Source organism: Theileria orientalis, chromosome 1 (assembly GCF_000740895.1).
Source record: "Theileria orientalis strain Shintoku DNA, chromosome 1, complete genome".
Taxonomy (NCBI): Eukaryota; Apicomplexa; class Aconoidasida; order Piroplasmida; family Theileriidae; genus Theileria; species Theileria orientalis.
Window position 1 is genome coordinate 1,038,573 of NC_025260.1, and position 24,202 is coordinate 1,062,774.

General features: G+C 41.4%; 10 protein-coding genes across 10 annotated transcripts; 6 read left to right on the top strand and 4 right to left on the bottom strand.

The window, feature by feature from the left end:
• Positions 1-604: 604 nt before the first annotated feature.
• On the top strand, positions 605-1,269 carry TOT_010001262 (uncharacterized protein; the record flags this gene model as incomplete). Its single annotated transcript, XM_009690987.1, has 3 exons — positions 605-712; positions 745-832; positions 920-1,269. The coding sequence occupies 3 exons, from the start codon at positions 605-607 to the stop codon at positions 1,267-1,269; spliced, it is 546 nt and encodes a 181-aa protein (XP_009689282.1).
• A 212-nt stretch (positions 1,270-1,481) lies between these two features.
• On the top strand, positions 1,482-2,040 carry TOT_010000447 (ribosomal protein S15; the record flags this gene model as incomplete). Its single annotated transcript, XM_009690988.1, has 2 exons — positions 1,482-1,716; positions 1,820-2,040. The coding sequence occupies 2 exons, from the start codon at positions 1,482-1,484 to the stop codon at positions 2,038-2,040; spliced, it is 456 nt and encodes a 151-aa protein (XP_009689283.1).
• A 152-nt stretch (positions 2,041-2,192) lies between these two features.
• TOT_010000448 (uncharacterized protein) lies at positions 2,193-3,978 on the bottom strand (the record flags this gene model as incomplete). Its single annotated transcript, XM_009690989.1, has 6 exons — positions 2,193-2,498; positions 2,622-2,748; positions 2,807-2,875; positions 2,968-3,052; positions 3,118-3,252; positions 3,297-3,978. 6 exons carry the CDS (start codon positions 3,976-3,978, stop codon positions 2,193-2,195), a joined length of 1,404 nt encoding a protein of 467 aa, XP_009689284.1.
• Positions 3,979-4,724: 746 nt separating this feature from the next.
• TOT_010000449 (uncharacterized protein) lies at positions 4,725-11,440 on the top strand (the record flags this gene model as incomplete). The annotated part of the gene is made up of 13 exons (XM_009690990.1): positions 4,725-4,834; positions 5,353-5,762; positions 5,790-6,788; positions 7,445-7,568; positions 7,686-7,743; positions 7,868-8,171; positions 8,270-8,538; positions 8,673-8,771; positions 8,845-8,979; positions 9,053-10,177; positions 10,328-10,401; positions 10,570-10,696; positions 10,904-11,440. 13 exons carry the CDS (start codon positions 4,725-4,727, stop codon positions 11,438-11,440), a joined length of 4,371 nt encoding a protein of 1,456 aa, XP_009689285.1.
• Positions 11,441-11,582: 142 nt separating this feature from the next.
• Positions 11,583-12,551, bottom strand: TOT_010000450 (ribosomal protein S12; the record flags this gene model as incomplete). The annotated part of the gene is made up of 1 exon (XM_009690991.1): positions 11,583-12,551. The coding sequence occupies one exon, from the start codon at positions 12,549-12,551 to the stop codon at positions 11,583-11,585; it is 969 nt and encodes a 322-aa protein (XP_009689286.1).
• Positions 12,552-12,780: 229 nt separating this feature from the next.
• Positions 12,781-13,741, top strand: TOT_010000451 (uncharacterized protein; the record flags this gene model as incomplete). Its single annotated transcript, XM_009690992.1, has 4 exons — positions 12,781-12,937; positions 12,977-13,057; positions 13,239-13,405; positions 13,493-13,741. 4 exons carry the CDS (start codon positions 12,781-12,783, stop codon positions 13,739-13,741), a joined length of 654 nt encoding a protein of 217 aa, XP_009689287.1.
• A 477-nt stretch (positions 13,742-14,218) lies between these two features.
• On the bottom strand, positions 14,219-18,140 carry TOT_010000452 (DNA replication licensing factor Mcm2; the record flags this gene model as incomplete). Its single annotated transcript, XM_009690993.1, has 5 exons — positions 14,219-14,479; positions 15,017-15,434; positions 15,474-16,276; positions 16,313-17,229; positions 17,459-18,140. 5 exons carry the CDS (start codon positions 18,138-18,140, stop codon positions 14,219-14,221), a joined length of 3,081 nt encoding a protein of 1,026 aa, XP_009689288.1.
• Positions 18,141-18,552: 412 nt separating this feature from the next.
• Positions 18,553-19,127, top strand: TOT_010000453 (ubiquitin carrier protein; the record flags this gene model as incomplete). Its single annotated transcript, XM_009690994.1, has 2 exons — positions 18,553-18,604; positions 18,721-19,127. The coding sequence occupies 2 exons, from the start codon at positions 18,553-18,555 to the stop codon at positions 19,125-19,127; spliced, it is 459 nt and encodes a 152-aa protein (XP_009689289.1).
• A 580-nt stretch (positions 19,128-19,707) lies between these two features.
• TOT_010000454 (conserved hypothetical protein) lies at positions 19,708-22,223 on the bottom strand (the record flags this gene model as incomplete). Its single annotated transcript, XM_009690995.1, has 7 exons — positions 19,708-20,088; positions 20,287-20,374; positions 20,526-20,752; positions 20,960-21,325; positions 21,442-21,554; positions 21,596-22,136; positions 22,176-22,223. The coding sequence occupies 7 exons, from the start codon at positions 22,221-22,223 to the stop codon at positions 19,708-19,710; spliced, it is 1,764 nt and encodes a 587-aa protein (XP_009689290.1).
• Positions 22,224-22,759: 536 nt separating this feature from the next.
• Positions 22,760-23,876, top strand: TOT_010000455 (conserved hypothetical protein; the record flags this gene model as incomplete). Its single annotated transcript, XM_009690996.1, has 6 exons — positions 22,760-22,801; positions 22,832-22,906; positions 22,936-23,082; positions 23,154-23,367; positions 23,515-23,569; positions 23,714-23,876. The coding sequence occupies 6 exons, from the start codon at positions 22,760-22,762 to the stop codon at positions 23,874-23,876; spliced, it is 696 nt and encodes a 231-aa protein (XP_009689291.1).
• Between the last annotated feature and the right edge of the window lie 326 nt (positions 23,877-24,202).

Here is a 24,202-nt window from a genome sequence, read left to right on the forward strand (position 1 = left end):
CAAATATATAATGTCATAAACAAAATGTGTTATATATTAAAGATAGTTAGACAATTTTTAGCTAGTTAACACTACTGCGGAAATAGTACCATTGTGAGTCGACGGGTAAGATAAACAGCTGATGTTACAAATGTTGTTAAAAACTGATAGAAGAATGGTATGAAAATATAGTATAGTAATGAATTGAACTGAAACTGAATAAAATAGCAGATAATCAGATTGTATAAAATTATAATTAAAATTGTTGAGCAGACTTACTAAGAATTAGTAAAATTGACACCACTTGGGGGATCTATATATTCACAAAGAACGATTTAAAGCCTTCTTCAATAGTAAATGGGAAAAATGTGTATGTGTATAGGAAAGTGTGTTTGTGTCACATTGGTGCTTGTAGCAGTAGCAATACTAATTGGTTCAGTGTATATTTCACTCAATATACGGAATCTTAAACCAATAAAAGATGAAATTGTTTCGAGAGCCAATAATTTAAGAGAAGCTGAGTAGTTTCTGAAAAAATTGGAGTGTCACTCTTGTAAGAAACCCCGTTTAGTGTTGGGTAATTAAACTTTTAATTTAGTCTATTTTTGTATATTTTATAGTTAAAATGAGTGATAGAGTAATTCCTAACTATCGAATCAAGAGGATTCTAGAAATAGATGAGCATATGCCCCGTATGAACAAAAAGGCTTTGTATACCCTCGGAAAGTCACTGGTTCGTTTGTGTAGACTAATAGTCATGTTTAGAAAATATTTTTACAAGAGTACGCAAAGGATATACACAAACATATAGTAAATACGGGATCTTCTTACCCAGTAAAACCACAACACATAGGTACGAATATACACTTATATATTCAGCTATTGTATCTTTTAGCTTATAAGTAGTAATGCAATCGACTGATACATAATTGTTGTTCAGTTAATGTTTCATTCGACCCAAGGTTTATTAAGTACGAGTTTCTCACACACGCGAAGCAGATTATAGAGACACAGGAACATGAAACGGAATCCATCAATAAATTAATGAATTCGGAGCATAAACATAAAAGTGGGTCTACTAGCAGTCACTTAAAAACGGAGATGGTCGATGATTTATCGAAGAAAGTCGATACAAATAGTTATATTTCGAATGTAGAGTGTAAAATAAATAATACGAGTGGCAAAAGTAGTGTTACGAACACTGGGCTTAAGAGAAATGGTAAATCCCCGGGAAAAACTGCCGATAAGAGACAAAAAAACTCCATTCTCAGCTACTTTACAACCAAGTAACGAATGTTGCTCGCCACATTCCAGTTTTAGCACCTCAATATTTATACTAATTCAGTTATATGTATAATTAACCAATGTGTCCACCACGAAGTGGAAGACTGATGAATGTGTTTACATACTACCTCATCGCCGCCCCATGTCGAAATAAAATAGTTGATTTATAGTTCACAGATCCGAATACTGCTCTTTTAAACTCATAACTAATTTGAAAAATGGGACGTATGTATGGGAAGGGAAAGGGTATCTCGTCGTCGAGTATCCCCTACGGCAGAAAGCCCCCGTCATGGCTGAAGACGAAGCCTTTCGAGGTGGAGGAACAAATAGCCAAACTGGCGAAAAAGGGACAGACGCCGTCCCAAATCGGCGTTTCACTCCGTGATTCCATGGCCATTCCGCAAGTTAAGGCGGTAACAAACAACAAGATCCTTAGAATCCTAAAAGCCCAAGGTACCTTTATTTTTTAATAACTTAGCGTAGTAGAAGCTAGAGCACTTTTATATCGTAGATTTAGTGTATTTCTTATGCAGCATTGCTTACTAAAATTTTATAGGCCTCGCTCCTGAGATTCCCGAGGACCTCTACTTCCTCATAAAGAAGGCTGTTTCCATGAGGAAGCACATGGAGCACAACCTGAACGACAAGGACTCCAAGTTCAGGCTCATCTTGGTGGAGTCCAGGATCCACAGACTCGCCAGATACTACAAGAAGAAGCGCCAGCTGCCAGCGACCTGGAAGTATCAGGCGTCCACAGCTGGAACTCTGCTCGCCTAATTTACTAAGATTCACGCCATACGCGTTACTAAATTGTCCACATTCGTTGTATATATGTTTACATCATGCAAATACGTATCAAGCGAGGGGCCTGAGCCTAGGACGCTCCGCCTATGTATAGGGTGTAAGATGCACATCAAAAGATCAGTAAATCAGCAGGTGGCGTCCATAATTGCCTTATGCAGGTGTAGGTCTTGCTGAATTGCCTGTATCAGCGATTCCAGCGAGTCGAACTTTGAGTCAGTTCTCAAATACCCCTCAATGGTGAGGTGTATCTGCTGGTCCAGCAGCGAGTGCCTGAACTCGTGGTACAGGTACGTCTCTATTGAGTAGTTTTCGCCAAAGAAGTGCGGGTTGAACCCGATTGAGACGATTGCGTCGAGTTTCCGGTCCCTGGCCACCTCTGAATTTCCTGCAACATACGCGTATCCGATGTATACGCCTGCCACATCATTACTCTACGACTACCACTTGAGCCTTTTCTAGCTATATAAGAGCCACCAGTCAGTATTATCAGCTATATCTAGCACACTGTCATCTACCGACATACTGGTCAAATTAACCCGTATATTATCTACTACAATTCCTATGTTACCTGTGATTAGGTGTGGTACGTTTTCACACCGTAAGTTTGCTGTTGGAATCCCTAAGAGTGGCCATCCGCGTCCATTTCCTGGGAAGACGGTCCCGATCAGCGTTATTTTATTGCTGCAAATAGTGAATTCAACTGCCAAGTATTGTTAAATGTCTATTTATCTTTATATACCTCAGTTGCAGATATGATCCTATTGTGCCAGTAACGTCTGAATCCAAACGACTTAGGAGATCAACCTTTCTGCCTCTAAACACTAATGTGTGTATTCAATCAACAGTGGTAGAACTATGTTATAGTCACCTATGTATTATATAAACAACATCTATGTGTACCTGTAATTCGGTCTACTGATCATCGATTTAACTACATTTTGATTACTGTTGAACATTTGCAGAAATGCTGAACAATTGTTACGTTCTTATCAATTAAATATACACTAATCTACCAATTGTGGTACTAGCGGTGGTGCTATATCGTAATACCTTTTACTTTACTTATAAACGAATCATTGGTCGATACGATTTTATATGACTCGAATGCGCTCTTTAAAACAGACTGTGGCACCTCGTCGAGGTGCGAAACTATTGTACAACATTTCGACATTGCTGGCAAAAACTCTACACATACCATCAGTCGTTTAAATATTTAATCGGCTGGTTACCTTTAATTGTTAAGAACTCGGCGAGAACAGATGGCAGTGAAGTTACGAATATGAATTTACATTTCGAAGGCACTCTATTTGATATCAGTTCACATATTGTAAAGTCAACGTTGTTGAATCTTCTGTCGGTGCTAATTCCCTTGCCATTACTACTTGTGCAGTTGTAACCTTCAAAAACGCTTGTGTTGTTATAAAATCCTAGTAAGACCAAGTCGTAAACAAAATTGATTAATTTGGCTACATTTACATAGTTTAATTTTTTATTATATTTTTTTACAAACTTGTTGTTTTCAACAAAAATCGAGTACAAACTTGCGTTGTTAAATATGTTACAGAGTGAGTTAAGTTTTGAGTCGGTGGCGGTTTCGTTTTTGTTTAAAATTTTACTCAAAATGGCTAGTGTGTCATTAATGTGTTTAGAATCAAGGGATTCTAATTTCAAAAGCAGCCGTATGATATCCCTAATTGACTGTGATAATATATTGTGATTAGAAGTGTTTGTATTTGTATGAGTAGTGTCGTTTATACTAATATTCCATGGAGATATTAAATTGTCTTCAATAGCATTAGCAATCGTACCCAATAGATTAATAAAACAACTTTTATAATTAAAAAATAAATCATCAGAATCGATTATTAAATATGTATTTAAAATCTTTGAACAATTTGATAAATTAGTCATATTTGATAACATATGTAATGAAAAAATACATTAAACTAATGAAAAACTTGTTATTATCAATTAATATTATACATATAAAATTATTATAAATTTATACTAGTACATAATTAATATATATATTAATACTTGTTATTATCAATAAGATTCTTATGCACTATACAAGTTATGTCAATTTAACATACAATAACTTAATTTATATCAATTTATTTATCGTATATATTATTTTATAAAAATGAATAATAATAGAAGCAACACAAATAATTTTGTTGTCGTTGGAGTTGATTTTGGTGGAGATTCCTGTAGAGTATCCCTTTTGGATAAAAACGATAAAATAACTCTGCACGTCAATCGAGTTTCAAATAGACAAACTCCAACTATAGTTTCATTTGATAAAAGAACAAGGTAATAATGATTTATGAATATGTTAACTGACTTTTGTTGGTATCTACACTGGTTAATATTGCCAGATGACATGTATTATGAAAAGATTACACACTTAACACAATTCACATATATGATAATTTATATCACATATAATTAACATTAGATGATCGTATAACTAATACTGATACTGATGTATAATTGTATCTGGTTTTATATACACTACTGTAGGTCAACAATAACTACGAACTGTGGAATCTCTAGTAGATCCTTGATGTTCCTAATAGCTCTATTGTGCCTTGATAACGCCTCTCTGATCTGGGAATGTTGCCCGTTTGTCAAATACATGAAAATTACTATTTCAGATGTGGAATAACATACAATCAAGAGTGGACCTCTCATATAACAGTACGATCGACGTTGGAGATTCTCCGTTTATCGAACTGTGTTTGTACCTAATGCTACAATTTTCCAGGTGAAATCAATAGCACAGTGTGTTTTCTGATTCGTAATTGACCCACTTGTTACAAAGGTATGTATTTTTGATTAAGCCCTCTACTCATCCCCCAGTCACTTCACTGATTTTTGAGCAACTAGCTAATATCCTATCGCATTTTCCACATACAAACTTCATATTTGAGTTCGATATTAGCCTAGGTTGTGGATTTTAATCCTGATTTTGTGTAATATTAATAGATATATACATAAGTAACACTTTTATAAGGATTCGATTAAGTAACCATCCTCGGGTATCATCAACCTGTACTTAACAGTCTATAAAATGATAATTCAAAGTTATCATTTTTAAATTAAACTGATTTAAATTTAATAAAACAGTTTATAATTGTGATATCGAGGAGAAATCAAAACATTACATTTGTATTTGTACTATATTTGCTACCATCCATAAATGACCATATTTCCGTTGTTTAAAAAATTTGTATTTATATATTTAATATTAATTTATAATGTTAGAGTATACTCACAAAACAGCCAATCTGGATCCGGTGGTTCAACTGGACAAACTCAGTCAAAAGGTGGAGCAAGTAGTGGTCAATCAGCTAGTACACCAGCAGGAGGAGCATCTACACCTAGGAGTGGTACTCAACAACCTTCAAGTCAACCAGCGGGTGGAGCCAGTCTAACATCTGGTAGCGCTCAAGGTTCTAGAACCGGTACTCAACAATCTGCCGGTTCACAAGCTGCAAGGACTGGTTCTCAACAACCTTCAAGTCAACCAGCGGGTGGAGCCAGTCTAACATCTGGTAGCGCTCAAGGTTCTAGAACCGGTACTCAACAATCTGCCGGTTCACAAGCTGCAAGGACTGGTTCTCAACAACCTTCAAGTCAACCAGCGGGTGGAGCCAGTCTAACATCTGGTAGCGCTCAAGGTTCTAGAACCGGTACTCAACAATCTGCCGGTTCACAAGCTGCAAGGACTGGTTCTCAACAACCTTCAAGTCAACCAGCTAATGAAGGTACTGGTACAAGTCCAACATCGGGAGGTGGCACTCCACCAGCCAGTCCTGCCAGTGGTACCGATGGTAGTGCTAAAGCTAGTGAAACTACTAATAAGACGGGAGTTGAACTTAGTCTTAAAGCTACAGCTTCTACTGACCAGTTTGATCACAATAAAAATAATAAAATAGTCACTTATACAGCCAAAGATACCTATGGTTTCAAATCGGTTAAAACAGGTGATACTGTTGTCTGGAGCACTACTAATGCCAGTGAGTATGCCAGTAAAGTAGTTCTGAATGGGAAGGGTAATAAGAAAAAAGAGGTTACAATTCACCTGCCTAATAATACCAAAAAAGTGTTTAAGAGAGAATCAAAGGGTAAGCCTTGGAATGATGTGAGTTCGGAAAAAACGGGAATTGAATTGAATTTGGAAAGTTCTGAAGGAACCGATGAATACGATCGTAAAGAAGATAATAATAAAAGGGATATAACTTTTACTCCCAAAGATAGCAAAGCCTTTAAATTGGTTAAAAAGGGTAATGATGAAATATGGAAGACAGACAAGGCCGACCAATTTGCAAATAATGTGGAGTTACATAATTATGAACATGCTGATGAACACGAGGTTATTATCACATTCTCTGATGGTAAGACTAAGAAGTTTATCAAAACAGCAAACGCATCCTGGAAAGAAATTGACCTTAATGGAAAAACAACCGTAACAATGAATGTTAACTCTGAAAAGGAGAGCTGTAAGTACAGTATTACAGTAGAAGGGACGAAAAGAACATACGAAGCCAAGGCTGGAATCGTTTTTAATAACGTCTTGGAATGGGATGGATCAACTAAATACGATATATGGTCAACCAGTAACCAGGCTGAATTTTCAAAGAAAGTGGTGAGAGAGGATAAGAAAGTAACGATACACATTGGAGATGATGGTACTTCCACTAAGACGTTTAACAAAGGTGCAGATAATAAATGGAAAGCAGCCACTTGACCTAGATTCTAATCCAGAACAAGTTGAAATCTCAATGGTAACCTACATTAGAATCTGAATCACAGCCATTTAATGTCTTAAACAAAATACCTGATGTAGTAAAAATAAATAACCGAATGATATCCCTAATTGACTGTGATAATAAATTGTGATTAGAAGTGTTTGTATTTGTATGAGTAGTGTCGTTTATACTAATATTCCATGGAGATATTAAATTGTCTTCAATAGCATTAGCAATCGTACCCAATAGATTAATAAAACAACTTTTATAATTAAAAAATAAATCATCAGAATCGATTATTAAATATGTATTTAAAATCTTTGAACAATTTGATAAATTAGTCATATTTGATAACATGTGTAATGAAAAAATACATTAAACTAATGAAAAACTTGTTATTATCAATTAATATTATACATATAAAATTATTATAAATTTATACTAGTACATAATTAATATATATATTAATACTTGTTATTATCAATAAGATTCTTATGCACTATACAAGTTATGTCAATTTAACATACAATAACTTAATTTATATCAATTTATTTATCGTATATATTATTTTATAAAAATGAATAATAATAGAAGCAACACAAATAATTTTGTTGTCGTTGGAGTTGATTTTGGTGGAGATTCCTGTAGAGTATCCCTTTTGGATAAAAACGATAAAATAACTCTGCACGTCAATCGAGTTTCAAATAGACAAACTCCAACTATAGTTTCATTTGATAAAAGAACAAGGTAATAATTATTTATTTATTTTTTGATAGGATTTTGTATCATTTATTGTATGTACTGTTAATATTATATTTTTTAAATAAATTGCCTTTTTATTAATTTAATTAATTTACATTTTAGAATTTACGGAGAGGAAGCCGAAGCTCGTTCATCCACTTTGTTTAAACACACAGTGCCGGTAATTGATTAGTTGTTATTAATACCATTTTTGATACTTATAGCACTATTGTGAGCTTTTGTTTGATTTGTATTAGAATTGGGATGGTAATAAATACTTACTCATAAGTTAATTTGATAAATAGCTCTTATCGTATGTTGTTGGACTGGACAAGCATCAGCTGTTGCGATTCATCAAAAGTAAAAAATACCTGTTCTTTGCCGATTTTAATGAAGAAAATGGCTCATTTAATGTGACCTTTGACGATGCACCGCTGTCAGTATTGCCGAGTGAGGTGTACTCGTTCTTTTTGAACAAGGTGCTGGATACAGTGAGACAGGAGTGTAATTTGAGCGCGGACAACGAGGGACTGTATATATCATTGGGAGTGCCAAGTTACTTCTCCGAGGAGTTCAAGGAGCGTATACATAGGGCGTTGCTAATATCAAGTAAGTCTAGAAGTAGTTGTATTATTAGTGTGTGTACAATATACCTGTGACGTCAGTGTCAATAAATTATTTGCAAGTTTTTATAACGTAATTCATAGACATTAAACGAGTTAAACTGTTTAAGGAGTCACAATGTATACTGAAGAGGTGGGCAGACGCTCAGCTGTCGGACTTGTACCAAGAGTACGTGAAGACGCGCAACGGAGCAAACGGAGACGGTACGGGTGATACGAACATGAAGATTGGATTCTTGGACGTTGGATTTGGACACGCAACATTCTTTGTGGCCGAAGCAGTTTCTGAGGACGAGCAAATGTCAACAAGCATACTGTCAGAATCATCATCAGACCTGATATCTACATACAAGGTAACACCATATATGTTTGACATAATTGTGTATATACCAAATGTCGTCGGCTAATAGGTTGATATATATATGTATATATCAATGTATTTATTACGTAGTTATGCGTATATATGTGTGTGTTGATGTATGTGTAGGTTATTGAGGCACTGTGTGACCACGTTAAAGGGTTAATTGAGGCGAAAGGATCCAAAGTAAATGTACCATCGAGACAATCGTATTACTTATATAAAGCGGTACGTCACTACTAGTATAGTTAGTCATACGGCATTTTAAGATTAGTAAGGCAAATGATAAACATGTGTGCAGTGTGTGAAATGTGTTAAAGAATTGAGTGTGTTGAACGACGCAAAAATGGACGTAGAAAGAGTCATGGACAACGACGAGGATTTTAGTACCAGTGTCACGCGAAACACGCTGGAGCAGTTGGTGAAGCCAGTAGAGGTAATGTAGATAGATATAATATGGATAAAATTGATAGCCATGTTGTTGCGTTGTTAACAATGATATTGTGTAGGGTCATCTGTGCGCCCTGATGGACGAAGTGATAGGGAAAACGGATAGAAAGAATTTCCTGTCGATTGAAATATTGGGAGGAGGATCGAGAATACCATTCGTTAAAAATGTTGCAAGTAAATATGCAGAGTCGTTGGGGTGTGTGAAGGGGGTGAGAACGTCATTGGACACAACATCGGCAATCTCGTACGGTGCAACGAAGCTATTGAAAGACAATCTAACGAGCACAGGAGTGGTTGACGTTGGGCCCTATGGAAGTGGCGTTAGCACTGCTGGTGCTGGTGCTGGTACGAGTATGGGCACAGGTACCGGCAATGCCACTGGTACTGGCACTGGCACTGGTACTGTTACTGGTACTGGTAATATTGATACTGGTACTGTTACTGGTACTGGTAATACTGATACTGGTACTGTTACTGGTACTGTTACTGTTGCTGGTACCACGAATACACCAACAGGCGTTGTCACTGAAGATGAAGAGTTGCTGGAGCTGATAAAGAAGGAAAAGCACATGCAGGAGGTGGAAAATGAACAGATGCTAAAGATGGCAACGCTGAATGAAATGGATAACTACCTGATAAGAACGAAATCGGACCTCTTGGGAGGATATAAGGAGCACTTTGAAGATAAACACGAGGATGTAAAAAGGGTGTTGCAGGAATTGGAAACATTTAGCTACAATGCGCTGAGTGATAAGACAGTAACGTCGAAGGCATGCCAAGATGAATTGAAACTGACACAAGAGAAATTATACGAATTGGCGCCGAAGTATAAGGAGCAATTGGAAGAAGATTTGAGAAAGCTGGAAGCAAGTAAGATTAGGAGTAGCGGCAACATGGGAAATGAAGAAGGAGGAGCTTATAACAATATTAGCATCAACGGCACTGGAAGTAAGATGGACAGCCTGGCAGAAAGTGACGTGGTACTGCCGAATAAGACGTGCATAAAGAGGGCCCAGAAAAACAAAGATGAAGGAAATGAGCTTATAGGAGCCGGAAACGTAGAGCTGGCGATACAGCACTACGTGAAGGTGCTGCAATACTGCGGAAAGGTCAACTCGCCCAACGAGGAGGAAAAGGAAACAATCAACGGGCTGAGATTGGCCTCAAATTTAAACCTGGCAATGGTGAGACTAGACAGATACGCATACATAGTGTGTGCACATGTGTATGTATAAGTGATTATATAAGTATGGTAGTGGGAGTGATTGCAGTTATACAAACAGAGTAACACTAGTCACTCCAGTTTACGTGAACGCACTTATAACGTAATTTAGTGCTATTTGAAGTTGGATGTGCCGGCTAGCCTAAATAAGGCAGTCTCCTGCTGCACTTCGGCGTTGTCAATAAGGTATGGTTACGTAGAAAAGTAGCTAGAGATACACACCTTCCCCATTGTGTTGAGAAGGAAAATGGTAAATGGATGATTGATTAGAGTATAATTGGTGGATTCCACTGTAAATAGAGTATTTTAATGATAAATCTGAAATTTATTCTGAAATTGATAACGATCCTGTAGTCCTGAGAATACAAAGGCGCTATTCAGAAGAGCAGTGGCCTACGAAAAGTTAAACGACTTCGATAACGCACTGAACGACGCGAAAAGAGGATGCGAAATAGACTCGAGCAACCAGGACTTTAAAAACGTAAGTTTGAAACTCGTAAATCTGGCGAATCTAACGCTGGTGTAGATGTGTGATCGGGTTGACCGCAAGATCAAGCTGCAGCTGCAGAAACAGAAGAAAGTCTTCTCCAAGATGTTCTCGTAATCTATAAATGTGCATAGCGGAATGTATAAGTTAAATAAACGCGTAGAGGTACTCGATGCGTGCATATCTATAATCTGTGTTTAGGGGGGGTCGAGGTACGACAGAAAGATCAGCAGGCTCACGGACCGGGTGAAGTACGCGATATTCTTCGCACACACTGCGACGAAGAGGAGGTACGCGACGCTGGGGCTAGGGAGCCTCTGCAACTCGAAGGAAACAGTGCTCGAATCATCGCTGTCCAACGACCTGGATAACTGCTCAGATTCGACACAGTCGTGCGCGACGAACCAGTTGCACAAGGCCAACGGCTTGTATGTGTCAGGGAAAAACGGCATCCGTTACCTGAGCATGGATCAAGGCCCCGCCGGCGACGACGGCTGTGTGAGCGACGGCTTCATGGACGAGTACGAGGACGTGGACGAGTTCGAGGACGTCGCGGCACTCATGAGGTCGACGAGAAGGTGCAGAGACGAGCTGGTAAACAGGCTGAACACGTCGTTCAACAGGGGCGCCGACTTTAAGCTTCTGTGCTCCCTCGCGCCCATCGAGTACAGGATCAACTCACTCAGAGGCGCCCTGACGCACCTAAACAACATGGGCGTGACCCATAACTTGCTGTAAAATATGCATAAAACATGCGTCTAATATTCTACGGTGTGGAGTTGCAGTCATATAATATGCGTAGTGAGTACATTAGGCACGTGTGTGAAGCATAACGAGAACATTAGGCAAGTGTGCCTGAAGCACATTCGTAAAAAAGTGACTAGGCCTCTTTGTTGCTGTTAATTATTCTGCGCCACCGCGTGTTGAATCTGAAAATGTCAAAGGGGACGTCCTCGTCGCTCTTGACGGTGTCCTCATAAGGGAACCCGTCCAGAGTCACCCAGTTTTTGACCCTAACCTTGTTGAAAATCTCCCTGTCGAGGTCAGTGGTGATGTGGAAGTCCTTCTTCTTCAGAGGCAGCTTCGCCTTCAACTCGTCGCTGATCTTGATGCCGTACTTGGACCTGGAGGAGGACCTGTTTTTAACGGGCAGAAGATCGTACTTGCCGCGCACGAGCGTGTAGTGGCAGCCGCTCACGTCCTGGCACCGGCCGCCGCGCACCAGCACCACCGAGTGCGTGTGCAGGTTGTGGCCCTGGCCAGGTATGTGGCACGTGACTGTCCTTCCCGTGGTCAACCTGACCCTGGCAACCTTCCTCAGACCAGAGTTCGGCTTCCTCGGGGTCGTCACGCGCACAGTTATGACGATCCCCTTCTTCTGAGGCGCTCCCTCGAGCCAACACGACCTTCGTTTCTTCGGCTTGTAGCGGGGCACCATCTTTGGCCTCCTCCGGTAGAACAAGCGTCCAGATATGTTTCTGGTGGAGAAGTGTCTGAGCCCAGTATACAGGCTTGGATTGAATGAATTGTGGAGATTCCTGATCACTCCGTAATTTAGAGCCGTATTAAGTCCATAAGTGTCACAAATATGAACGAATTTATTTAAACTGGCACTTATTTTAAGTTTATCATTATTGATTACGTTATTTGAAGGTGTAAGTTTACTAAAATCATGTGAAATTTTACTCAAAATACTGCGATGCGAATGTGTATAGGCTGTATGCGAGCGTGGAAAGGAGGAATTAAATAAACCCAAACCCCTAGGAATCCTCAAACCTTCACTAATTAAATGCGATTTAATATGTTTGTTTGCAATGTTAGCAGATTTAGTCAGTAAACTAGGGGCCATATTGTACAAACACACAATGATGAATTAATTGTGTACACATTTAGGTAAACGCCACAACTTTAGGTTTAAACAAACTGCTCAACCTGTATTTAGAACATATGCTAAAGTGAGTTCCTGTACGATGATATATCCATAGTTAAATTTAGTGTTTTCGTCACAAATGGGGAAGGAGCCTTTAGATTTTAGTTTTTACCACATCTAGTTCTTTTTACTTTGGAAGAATGTTAAAATGTATAATTTCCCGTATATATTAGTATTCTTATTACTTCACAAAGGTGTTCACTCCCTTTTTTTCCTAGTTCAACAGGGCGGTGAGCGTTGTTTCTTCGAACATGTTCCCGAAAAGGCCCTTTTGTCGGTTTCATACGAACTGATATCAGACGAAGGTGCGTGTACATGGGTTTCGTTTATTAATCACTGTTTAGGCAAAGACTGTGTTTTATCCATCTCCGACAACCAGAGGCAGGTGTTAAAGAACCTTAGACTGGACGAGAATTTGGCCCACAGTAAGTTTATATTCAGTGTTTATTAATTACTTCTTTGTGGTAGTCGACAATACGGTATCCGCGTTTTAACACTGTGGTTATATCACTACACCTCCTTTGAGCTTTAACGTCCCGTTACCTCTTACCTGTGCTCTATCGCTAGTTCATCTGTACTCCTATGGTAGTTTTAACCCTTTTTTAGAGAGATTGTCCTTCGTTTCCCATAGAACCGACGATTACAACATCTGTGTGCACTGTCCAGGCAGGGCCTGGTACATGAACCAGTCCTGCAAGATTTCGCTGAACTTTGAGATTGCGGATCTGGGCGCCGACTCAGGGGACGTGTTGCAGTACGACGTCAATTACGAGGTATGGCATCGCCGGTATCAGTATTTTACGTGCATTGCACCGTGGCCAGCGACTGGCCACTATATACCACTTTATAATAACGTTCAGACCACCGCCAAGAAGAAGCAGGTTGAGGACCTCACCAGTCACCTGAACCACTTCATTGCTTCCGCAAACGTTATTCAGGAGTACCAAATTTCCGAGAATCGCAACTCCACCAAGCTCTACGAGGTCTACAAGTCCATGAACAACTGGATCCTGGTGTTTTACATGATCGAGGTGCTCATCGTGATTTTGACCTCGCTCTTTTCAATATACCATATAACTCGCTTCTTTAAAACTCAATGTATTATTTAATTTAAGCGTAAATTGTTCTCACCATTGCCTGTGTATGCCACTATGTCATATTAGTGTGTATGCCACTATGTCATATTAGTGTGTATGCCACTATGTCATATTAGTGTACGTGCTACTATGTCTTATAAGTTTATATATATATACTGGTGTGTATGTGTAACCGTGTATTGGCATACCTACATTAACATGGGTAAACTGGTATGCAACGCGCTAAATGGTACCGTACGAACAAGTGCTTAATGGTATGATATTAGTGATAATTAAAGTAAGTTGACATAAATCAAAGCGTTTCCTAAAATCGACGGCACTGGCCGGCCTGTAAACACTACAACGTGTAAACACTAGCACCTGTAAACACTAGCTCGTGTAAACGCTAACGTGTAAACACTAAAGTGTAAACACTAGCACCTGTAAACACTAGCACCTGTAAACACTAGCTCGTGTAAACGCTAACGTGTGTACACTAACGTGTAAACACTAGCATGTGTACACCTTTTCGTCCTGACTCGAGTAGACTATTGGGGCGTTCTCAGTCCTCGAGAGCCTCTGCAGCTTCTTCTTGAACTCGCGCAGCGTCACCGGCTGCTTCGACTTGTGCGCCAGGTACAGCTCGCTAAGCTCCACGCCGTCCCCGAAGTCGAGTCGCTGGAGCTGCTTCATCAGGACTGAGGTAAACTCGTCCGACTCCTTTTCGTCTTCGCCCCTGTCCTGCGACTGCGACGCCGACTTGCTCCTCGTCTTCCCGTCCCTGGCCGCCGATGCGCCTGTCGACTTGTCTGCTGACCGTCCTGCTTCGTCTTCCTGCTTCTGCTCTTCCGCTGAGCCTCCCGTCACAAACTCCTCAATCGTCTGCTCAATCATCGTGTCCACGTCCATTTCGTCGTCGTCGGTGGCGTGCTCATCCGCTTCCCGGGTCGCTTCATCGTCCAGGAGTCTGATTGAGCGCCTGGTCCTCGCTCTCGTCGCCATCCTCTCCACCAGCCTGCTTGACCTTGCTGCGTCGCTGCCCTCGTCGACTCCAGGTTCCCTGGGTGAGGACATCTGCTTGTCCGCATCGGCTACGCTGCTGCGCCTGCTGGAATCGAGTCTGCTGCTCCTTTTTCCGTACTGCGAGCCGTCCCTGTCCTTGCTCCTGGTGACCGCAGCATCGTGCTTGTCCTTGCTAAGCGCACGGTCACTATCAGTGCCCCTCGCGCCCGCACTGTCAGTATCCCCGACATCCCCTGCCGAGTCCAGGCTCATTCTCCTGCTGCTGCGCCTGCCGCTTTCGCCGACGCTGGCGCTGCTCGTTGTCGCGGAGCTCGTAGACCGCTTCAGCCTCTTTCTTGAGCTCCTCTTTCCTCCTCTGCCATCGTCCTCGTCGTCGACGTCGCTGTAGTCCTCCTCCTCGCTGCTCGTGAAGTCGTCGTCCCGCGCGTCTCTCGTCGGCTCCGCCTTCTTGTACTTGTCCTTGCTGTATAGGTCTCCGAAGATCGTGTAGTTCAGCAGCTTAACTGCTGCTCTCACGTGCTGCCTCGTGATGTACCTGCTCAGCTTCAGCTTCGCGAATGCCGTTGACAGGCGCAGTATTGCCTCGAGCGTGCGCGGCGAGACCAGCTGCAGCAGCTTCTTCTTGTTGTCGCTGCAGCGCTGGCGCATTTCTGCGTAGCTTCTGCTGATCTCGTTACGCGCCGGCAGGCTCAGCTCCGGCCCTCTTGACCAGCCCTTCAGGTAGCTCATCTCTCTGTAGAACTCGCTTTTGCAGTATGAGATGTACTTCTTCAGCGTCACCAGGTCCAGCACCTCGTGCTCCGCTCCGAACTCGTCCAGGTAGCTCATGTTTCCGAAGAGTCCCTCAGTGTCGCTCTGTCCTGGCTTAGCTCCCGACTTCCCTCCCTTCGCGCTCGTCTTCGTCTTCAGGCCTGCTCTTCTTTCAGTCGCTCTTGCGCTGTTCTGCGTGTTCGTTGCTTCTGTGTTGTTTCCGCTGCTCTGGCCGCTTCTTCTTCCTGTATTCTGGCTCAAGTCCGTGTTTTCGTTCGTTTGCGTGTTCTCCAGGCTGTTCAGTGTGCTTCCTCCTCCTTCTCCCGTGCTCTTCGGCAGCAGGTTTGCCAGGTTTTCCGGCACGCTTTCCTCCACGCTCGTCGTCAGGTTATTCGAGTTGAATGCCTGTATTGTGTACTGCACTTGCAGCGCCAGGTCTCCTGGCTTCGGCTGTATCACTGACGTCTTACTCAGCTTCGTCGACGCCTTCACTGGCCTCGCCTTCTGCGTGATGTTCCTCAGGATCGCGTCTGCCACTCTGTCGTCCAACACCTCGTCGTTCGCGTCTCTCACTACGAATATCAGGTCGAAGCGCGAGAGCAGTGAGTACTCGAAGTTCAGCTGTTCTCCCAGCTGCATGTCCTCTGACCAGCAGCCGTAGAGCGGGTTTGCTGCTGCCAGCACTGTGCAGCGCGCGTTGAGCGTCGTGTGTATTCCTGCCTTCGCCACACTCACTGTTTGCTGTTCCATCACTTCGTGGATTGCCACTCTGTCTCCGTAGTTCATTTTGTCGAACTCGTCGATCAGCACCACCTTCCTGTCTCCCATCACCATTGCTCCTCCTTCCACTCTCCGCTCTCCCGTCTCCTCGTCCTGGATGATTGCTGCCGTCAGACCTACTCCTGTCGAGCCTCTTCCTGTCGTCGAAATCGTGTTCGGGAAGAGCGACATTACGAAGCGCAGCAGCTGCGACTTTCCGCACCCTGGGTCTCCCACCAGGAGCACGTGGATGTCTCCTCTCAGGTTCTTTTCGCTCGACGAGTCACTCTCACTCCCCCCTTCGCTGTTGTAGTTCAGGTGCCCTCCTATCAGCTGCAGCAGTATCCCCTTCTTGATCATACTCAACCCGCAGATCGACGGCGCCACGCTGTTCGTCAGTATCTTAACTGTGTCATCTCTCTTCGCCAGGTACTTGAACCTTGCTCTATCTTCGTCCGTTATTATGTTACTTGCTGCTGAGTGCGTGTTTCCTGCTTCGTAGCCCGAGCCTCCTGACACCACTGTGTTCGTGAAGTGCGGGTTATCTTTAATGATCATGTGATTCGCCACCAGGAACGGCTTTCCTATGCTACTCGTCATTGTCGACGCGTTTACGTTCGACGTCGTCAGCATTCTGTACACTCCCCAGATCCTCACTCTGTCTCCGCACTTGACTCTGTTGCACAGGTCGTCCTGCACGATCACTGACACGTAGCGCGGCATTTGTCCCAGCGACGCGTCCTCCGGCGTCTCTTGCAGCACGAACGTCTGGTAGTTCTTGAAGTTACTCAGGCCCACCTCCTGCCTGTAGACCACCTTCCCTTGCGGGTCCACTGGCGGCGGCATCGTCGTGTCCATTCTCGTCTTATTCAGGTCCGTCAGGTCGTAGTGGTTCCTCACGTACACGCTCTTTTCCACCTCGTTGAACACGTCCAACAGCTCCTCTCCCACGTACACGCTCGTGCTCAACTTCGGATAAACTCCGGAGCCTATAAACAGTTAATTAACTCACTCGTTGTGTGTCAATAGCACTTATAGTCGTTGTATTATTGGTAGTATTTACAGTAGTACTACTAATGACAGTAGTAATAACAGTAGTAATGGCAGAAGTATCAGAAACAGCATTAACAGTAACGATAGTAGTATAGCAAAAGCATTAACAATAGCAGTAGTAATAAGTTAATTACTCTTTATCTAAAGGTGTTATCTATAACTTACACTTGTTTATTACTCCTTCTACTGCCACGAGTGCGTTTATCATTGTTGAGGACAGGCCGCGTGGCGTCACGTGGTTCCTTCCAAGCCAGCCGCAGATGCCCAGCTTTGGCGGCAGGAGCACCAGCTTCGTGTTCTGGGCCTTCCAAATCTCCCCAATTGCGTCCTCGAATGCTTGAAACGACAGATACGGCGACTTAATCAGCAGCTTCGTTAGTGAGTTTGACTGATCTGCTCTCAGGTACAGCAGACTCACGTTGACTATCAGCCTCAGGTGCATCGGCATCTGCAGCTGCGTCATCGTGGTCGACTTCTCGTACTCCTTCGTCGCGTCTTCGTAGAGCTGCAGCGTTTTAGAGTAGATTTGCTTATTTTCTGACGCGAACGTCAGGAAGCGCTCCACCAGCGACCTGTAGTTCTGCTGCGCGGTCACCATCCCCTGGCGCGACTCTTCATACTCCGCCAGCACGTCTTGGTTTAACTTTTCCAGCAGCTTCTTCTTCCTGTCCACTGAGTCGTCGTTTGCTGAGGACTGGTGGTGAATGCTGATTCCCGACGACACTCGGTCGTAGAAATCGAGCAGTTTGGAAGTGTCGTCCTCCGACGTCAGCAGGTGTTGGTTAGTGTACGAGTTTTGCGTATTCGTCAGCTGACCGCTGGATCCAGTTCCCGAATATTGACTCATTTCTTCGAATAGCGATTAAAAACAACCGACTTGAGTGTCAGATAATATTACACATGTACAATATGTGTACCAGAAATATTGTGGTAGAGCGTTACCAGTAGAGTGTATATAGCAGTTTAAATTGTGGTATTCTATTGTATTTTCGATTAACGGTTTTGTGTGTGAACTCCTATGTGTGGAATCGTGCAACTTTCATAGACAAATATGTTTTAAAAATACTCGATCATAAACACACATTCAACCTCTGGTGTCACAAAACCTGGTCAATCCAAGAATTGTATATAAAACCCAAGTTTGCTTAATGAATACAAAACCGGTAGTCTGGCTCTAATTCTTTATGTATTGGGGGTAGGTGTTTGTACTTATGGGGAAGCGACCGTAAAATTTTTTCATTTATAGATAGTTTGCATCCATGGCATCTAAAAGGATTTTGAAGGAGACGGAGAGCCTCGCCACTGATTCGCGTAAGTTTCTATAATTTTTTTCGCACAAATAAACCTATATATTTCATAAATTGTGTAACTTATCTGTTAATTATATTTATAGCGGCTACCTATTTTCCTTTTTCACCCATTTTTAGCACCTGGCATCAAGGCTGAAGTGTTTCTCGGCAACGACCGCCACTTTAAGATTCATATGCAAGGCCCTGACTGTACTCCCTACGAGGGAGGTGTTTACATACTTGAGTTGTTCCTCCCCGAGCAGTATCCCATGGATCCCCCCAAAGTTAGATTTCTGACGAGCATTTACCACCCAAATATCGATAAAATAGGCAGAATTTGTCTCGACATTTTAAAGGATAAGTGGAGTCCTGCCTTACAGATTCGCACAGTCTTACTCAGTATTCAAGCACTTTTGTCTGCACCTGAGCCTGATGACCCACTAGATGCAACTGTGGCTAATCATTTTAAAACTGACCGTCAGGGAGCCGAGAAGTTGGCTAGAGAATGGAATCAAATGTTTGCTGTGTGTAACAAAATGGAATAATTTAATATTTTATTAACAATCTCAGCATACTTGCTTTGTGTACGCATTTGTGGCTTGTATACATTGTTTTCGGCTGTGAAATTAGACAATCGGCCACTGTTGCCTCTGTTCAAACACCACCGGCCTTCCTTTTAAAAGTTCTCATACATATTGAAAAAAGACAATTCGTAGGTAACTATTGCAGCAGAACACATATACCCTATTTTAGTCATAAAATATAGTAAAATAAATATTGGTCCATCTAAAAAGCCATCGTCCTCACTCTTAAAATATATCTCGAGATGAATTTTAACGGATAAATATAAGTATATTAGCGGAAAAACGACGGTGTATATGAAAACTAACACGTGTGTAACAAAAAATCTGCGTACGGCGTTCCACGCGCGTCTGAACATCCTATATGTGCAAAGTAAACTACTACGTAACAACAAAGTCAGATATAATAAATATCGAATCTACGGTGAGAGATCTATAGTCATGAACGTGTGGAATCCCCTTGCGATGATCTAATAAAGTGTGTTGTTGTGTAGCCGTACAATGTGCGTAGTCGCTAGCTTCAGGTGTAATACTGTACAACACATTATCTTTTTTTGAACTTGAAGTTGTTCTCGTTGAGCATTTTCTGGAACAGGCCTGCTATGTCCTCCACTGCCACCTTGACTGAGCCTCTCGCCACGCTCCACACTGTCAGCACGTAGAGGAGCACCAGTGCGAAGACCACGATGTCGAATGCCGGGTGCTTCGTCGTGTACACTGTGCACCTGTTCGCCGCCGAGGAGAAGAACTTGTACGTCGTGAACACTGTTCTAAAATTTTGCACCTGCACCTTCCTGAGGTTACTTTCCAGGTATGAGATCACGTCCTTCACCGACTCCAGCAACAGCAGGTTTCCCGTGAGGCTATTCCTGGGCTCCGACAATTTGTTCTCCCACTTCAACACATTCGATCTGATCTCTTCATTCTACATCAATGATCATCTGTTGTCGTGTTGTCTATTGTTGTACTAAGTATTGTTATGCTATGGACTGTTGTAGTATCTACTGTTGTACTAAGTAATGTTGTACTAAGTATTGTTATGCTATGGACTGTTGTAGTATCTACTGCCCTACTAAGTAATGTGTGTCTACACTTCTACATAGCATAACTACTCAAGTCTTACATTCAATTCAGGCGGTGCAGTTTTTAGCAAATGTGCGAAGGCCTTCGCTGCATCTACTATCCTGTGCGTCAACAAGTCAACGTCGAATCTAAAGTGTTGTTGGTGTTTGTTCAAAAGCCAATTCACGGCCAGCTGTTTAAACTTTTATAATTATTTAATGCCATCAACAGCAAACAATACTATCCATAGTACCAATATGGACCATGACAACCATGTTAGAAGCCTCAACGAGTACCTACCTGTGTGTCAGTGAGTATGATGACTTATATAGTGGCAACATCTCTGGCGAACTCGTTATTGTGAACGAGGTCAGAGTTTCAAAGTCTACGTCGTTTGGCAGATTCACTTCGTGTCGGTCCTCGACCACGTGGTTAAAGTCTAGCGTCTTGGCTTCTGACTTCTCCTTCCTCTCTTGCGGGTTCGGGTGCTTAAACGTCTTAGAAATGTTCATCTTACTTGAGAACACCTAAATTAAAATTAGTCCACTCCAACACCATTACTACTACTATTACCAGTTACTACTATCATTAATACCAATATTAGTAATAGTAGTAGTACTGGTAGTAGTAGTACTGGTAGTAGTAGTAGTAATATTAATATAGGTAGTAGTGGTAGTAGTAATACAGGTGATAGGAACAATAAGCTGCTGTTAATGGTAATACTAAAATCGTACCTTTGCGTACTGATCCAGCAACGATTCCTGCGACTTCAGCATGTGCAGATACAAGCTGTCGCCCGTCAGGTCCTGAAAGTGCACTGCGAACTCAAAGTCCTTCTTGCTTCTCAGAAAGTAGCGCAGTCCCGCGTAGTCCACCACTGACCCTGAGTGAAGAAGGAACACCAACTCGTAGTGCGGGTTCTCCAGCGAATTCAGCACTCGCGTAAGCTCGAGCACGAACACGAGACTTGAGTTGAATTGTGCTCCACTCGAGTATGTTTGCAGGACCCCGAAGGTGTCAAGGCTGCACGTGACAAGCACCTTTTTCGGGTCCTTGGGGCCACTCTCTACGGCATCGGTGGTCTTCATGGCCAATTCACCCTGAATTGTTATTAGCTCATCTCTAACTATGGTCCATCTATTAGGAGTAGCATAGTGACTTCATTCTTTTTTAAAGTTGAACAGCCACTCGACTGATTTCATGCTTATCAACTTACAAATAAATTAATTGTCAAGAAGTTGGTGATGGGATTCGCGTCAAATCTGGGCGTGCTCACCCTCACATCATCACTAAATAAGCCACCTACATCAACGTTAACGGCGCCAACGCCTACTAAAGCCACCACAACTATCAAACTGAGAGAGCCTAACCTGAGTGTTTCGTGTGCTTTAGAATTTCTGCGATATTGTCATCCATTTCCGTGAGTGACAATGAACATTTCGGCCTCGATTTATACAAGTACCTCTCGAACTTGCTCAGAGTGTCCTCGTGAACCCTCGTGTTGTTAGTAGTGTTACACTTTTGTAGCTTCGTGTTTGCGAAGTCCGTGGCGTGCGCTTCGTCGCAATACTTGTTCCCTCCGGAAAGAATATCGTTCTTCTTGGGCAATATTAGGAGCACCGTGTTGTTGCTCGTCTTGAGAACACTTTTGAAGAAGATCCAGTGGAACCTTTTGGTGAGGAGGTCGTTAAATTTTAACAGGTAAACATTCCTTCCGCTCCTCAGCAATTTGGAAAGCTCGTTGCTAAACGTATCGGAATCTGCAAACACATTTGATTCCTCGTTCGGGAAACCGAATTTATCAGGTAGAAATTGCCTCAGCTTCCCGTGAACAGCCAAGTATTGGATTCCATAATCACTGCCTCCAACTTTATAATTAACAAAATTGTGTGCCGTAAATTCATAGGAACACTGAATAAAAATGTAATTGGGTAAAGTGTGTCAAAATACCTGGCAGATTTTTATAAATATGAGTAATGTTGATGTTATTAAAAGCATATTTGTTTATTTATTCATAATAATCAATAATATTGACAAGGTGAGTGCAAAAATTATTGATAATTGTTTACAAATTTTAAAATAATAATTATACTAATGAAAAGGAGACAAGGATGACGAGTAAGCTAAATTATGTGATAGGAAGATTGGAATCACAACACTATAACAAATTAATTATGATAATCAATTAAGGGTAAACATTGATGTATAATAGCTAATAAACAGTAATTCTTGATAAATTTTTTCCCTAATTAGGGTGGAAAATAATAGTGTAAACAATGGAGGTAACTTTACAATAAATTATAAAATATTAGGGTAGTAAAGCCTTGCCGCCTATTAACCATTATAAAAGACTGCCAATTATGTGTGTGTTTATGGTAGTGTGTGGATCTATCGTTGAATTGGCCTTGATTAACAGCGGCGTGTATGATAAAAAGAAAGAATCCAAATTTAACGCTGAAGAAAAATAATATATTGTCCCTTTATACTCCAGTATTAATAAATAAATATTATTCGTAAACGTATAATTTTTAATAATGGATTGTGTAACAAGAAATTGGAGCGTAAAATGCCTAGAGGTAACTGAGATAATAATTAAAGTGAATTAGATGATTCTGGTAAGATTGGATTCATTGGAAGATAAGCAGACGAAAGTGGCAAACGAAATTGAGAATAAACATGAGGTATGTTAATTGAATAATAAAGTGTGTAGATGTTAGAAAGTAAAATTAAACTAATTGATAAGTACCTGAGGGAAGTTGATTTGGTGCTGGATAAGAAAAACAAGTTCGACGAAATAGATACGTTGAGGGAAAATGTGCAAATTATCATCAACAATCACTCAAACAATTACCAAAAGGTGATTATGTATATAGATAGACCACAGCAGGCTATGCACACAGACTTTTATGCTAATGGTAATTAATTTAGTTCTTTTGCTCCCTTAACAATAATATCAAAGCGTATATAAATGAAAACTTGGACATTGAAGATGGCCTGATTGAATATAAAAAGGACGCGAGTTATTTGGATGAGAGTTACAACCAGCTACTCCAGTTGATTTACACGATCCAGGTCCAATTTAACAGTTTAGACAACAGTTATAGCGGCACTCTAGATGATATAACAAAATCGATACAAATAGGTTAGAAAGCTTATATTAGTTAGTATTAGCTGTTATTAGATGCTATTAGCATGAATGTGTCAGTGTTAGTGCTATAAGACCTGCATCAGCACCATCAGATAGTGAATAGCATCAGCAGTGAAGCTGCAAATTTATAACTGTGTTTAGAGACTAAAAAGCTGAGTTCGGCCTTTCAAATTTACACTCAAGTAGGTTATAGCAAGTCAATTAATAATTATTAGATGAGAGATAACCACAAAAACGAAGTAAACAGGTACCTCATTGATATGACTGTCTACCGTGGTGTAAGACGTGTTAACCCAGTAAATATAAATAGTAATAAAGTATACTGATACGCATGAAACAGATTATTGGACGACGTTAAAGAGTTGCTGTCCACATCAGTGAGTGAAATTAAGACATCGCGCGAGGCCAACGAGGACTACATTTTGAACAACCTGGAAGCCGCAAGTAACTTAACTGAATTTATTAAAATGTACTTAGTGAACAAATTCGAGGACTTTGAGTAGAAGTTGAGCCGTCACCCTCAATAATAATTTACAACTTTTAATGCCATACCGCAAATACTCATATATTTTAGGCAGAACGTAAGCTTTAGGAGAAACTCGTGGCTGTTCTTATGTCTAATTCCATGATTTCGTGTAGTCAATATGAAATAAACCGAACCCTAAAACCTTTAAATATTGGTGCTTAGAGCCTTAAAACGACCCTTGCATTAGTAAAAGAGCCAAAAAACTGCGTTAGATCCCGTGTTTTTACTAGCTTGGTAAAAATAATATTTCCGAGCGATTAAACTCAACGACTGAAAAACATAGTAAATAAATCTTCCGCTGAG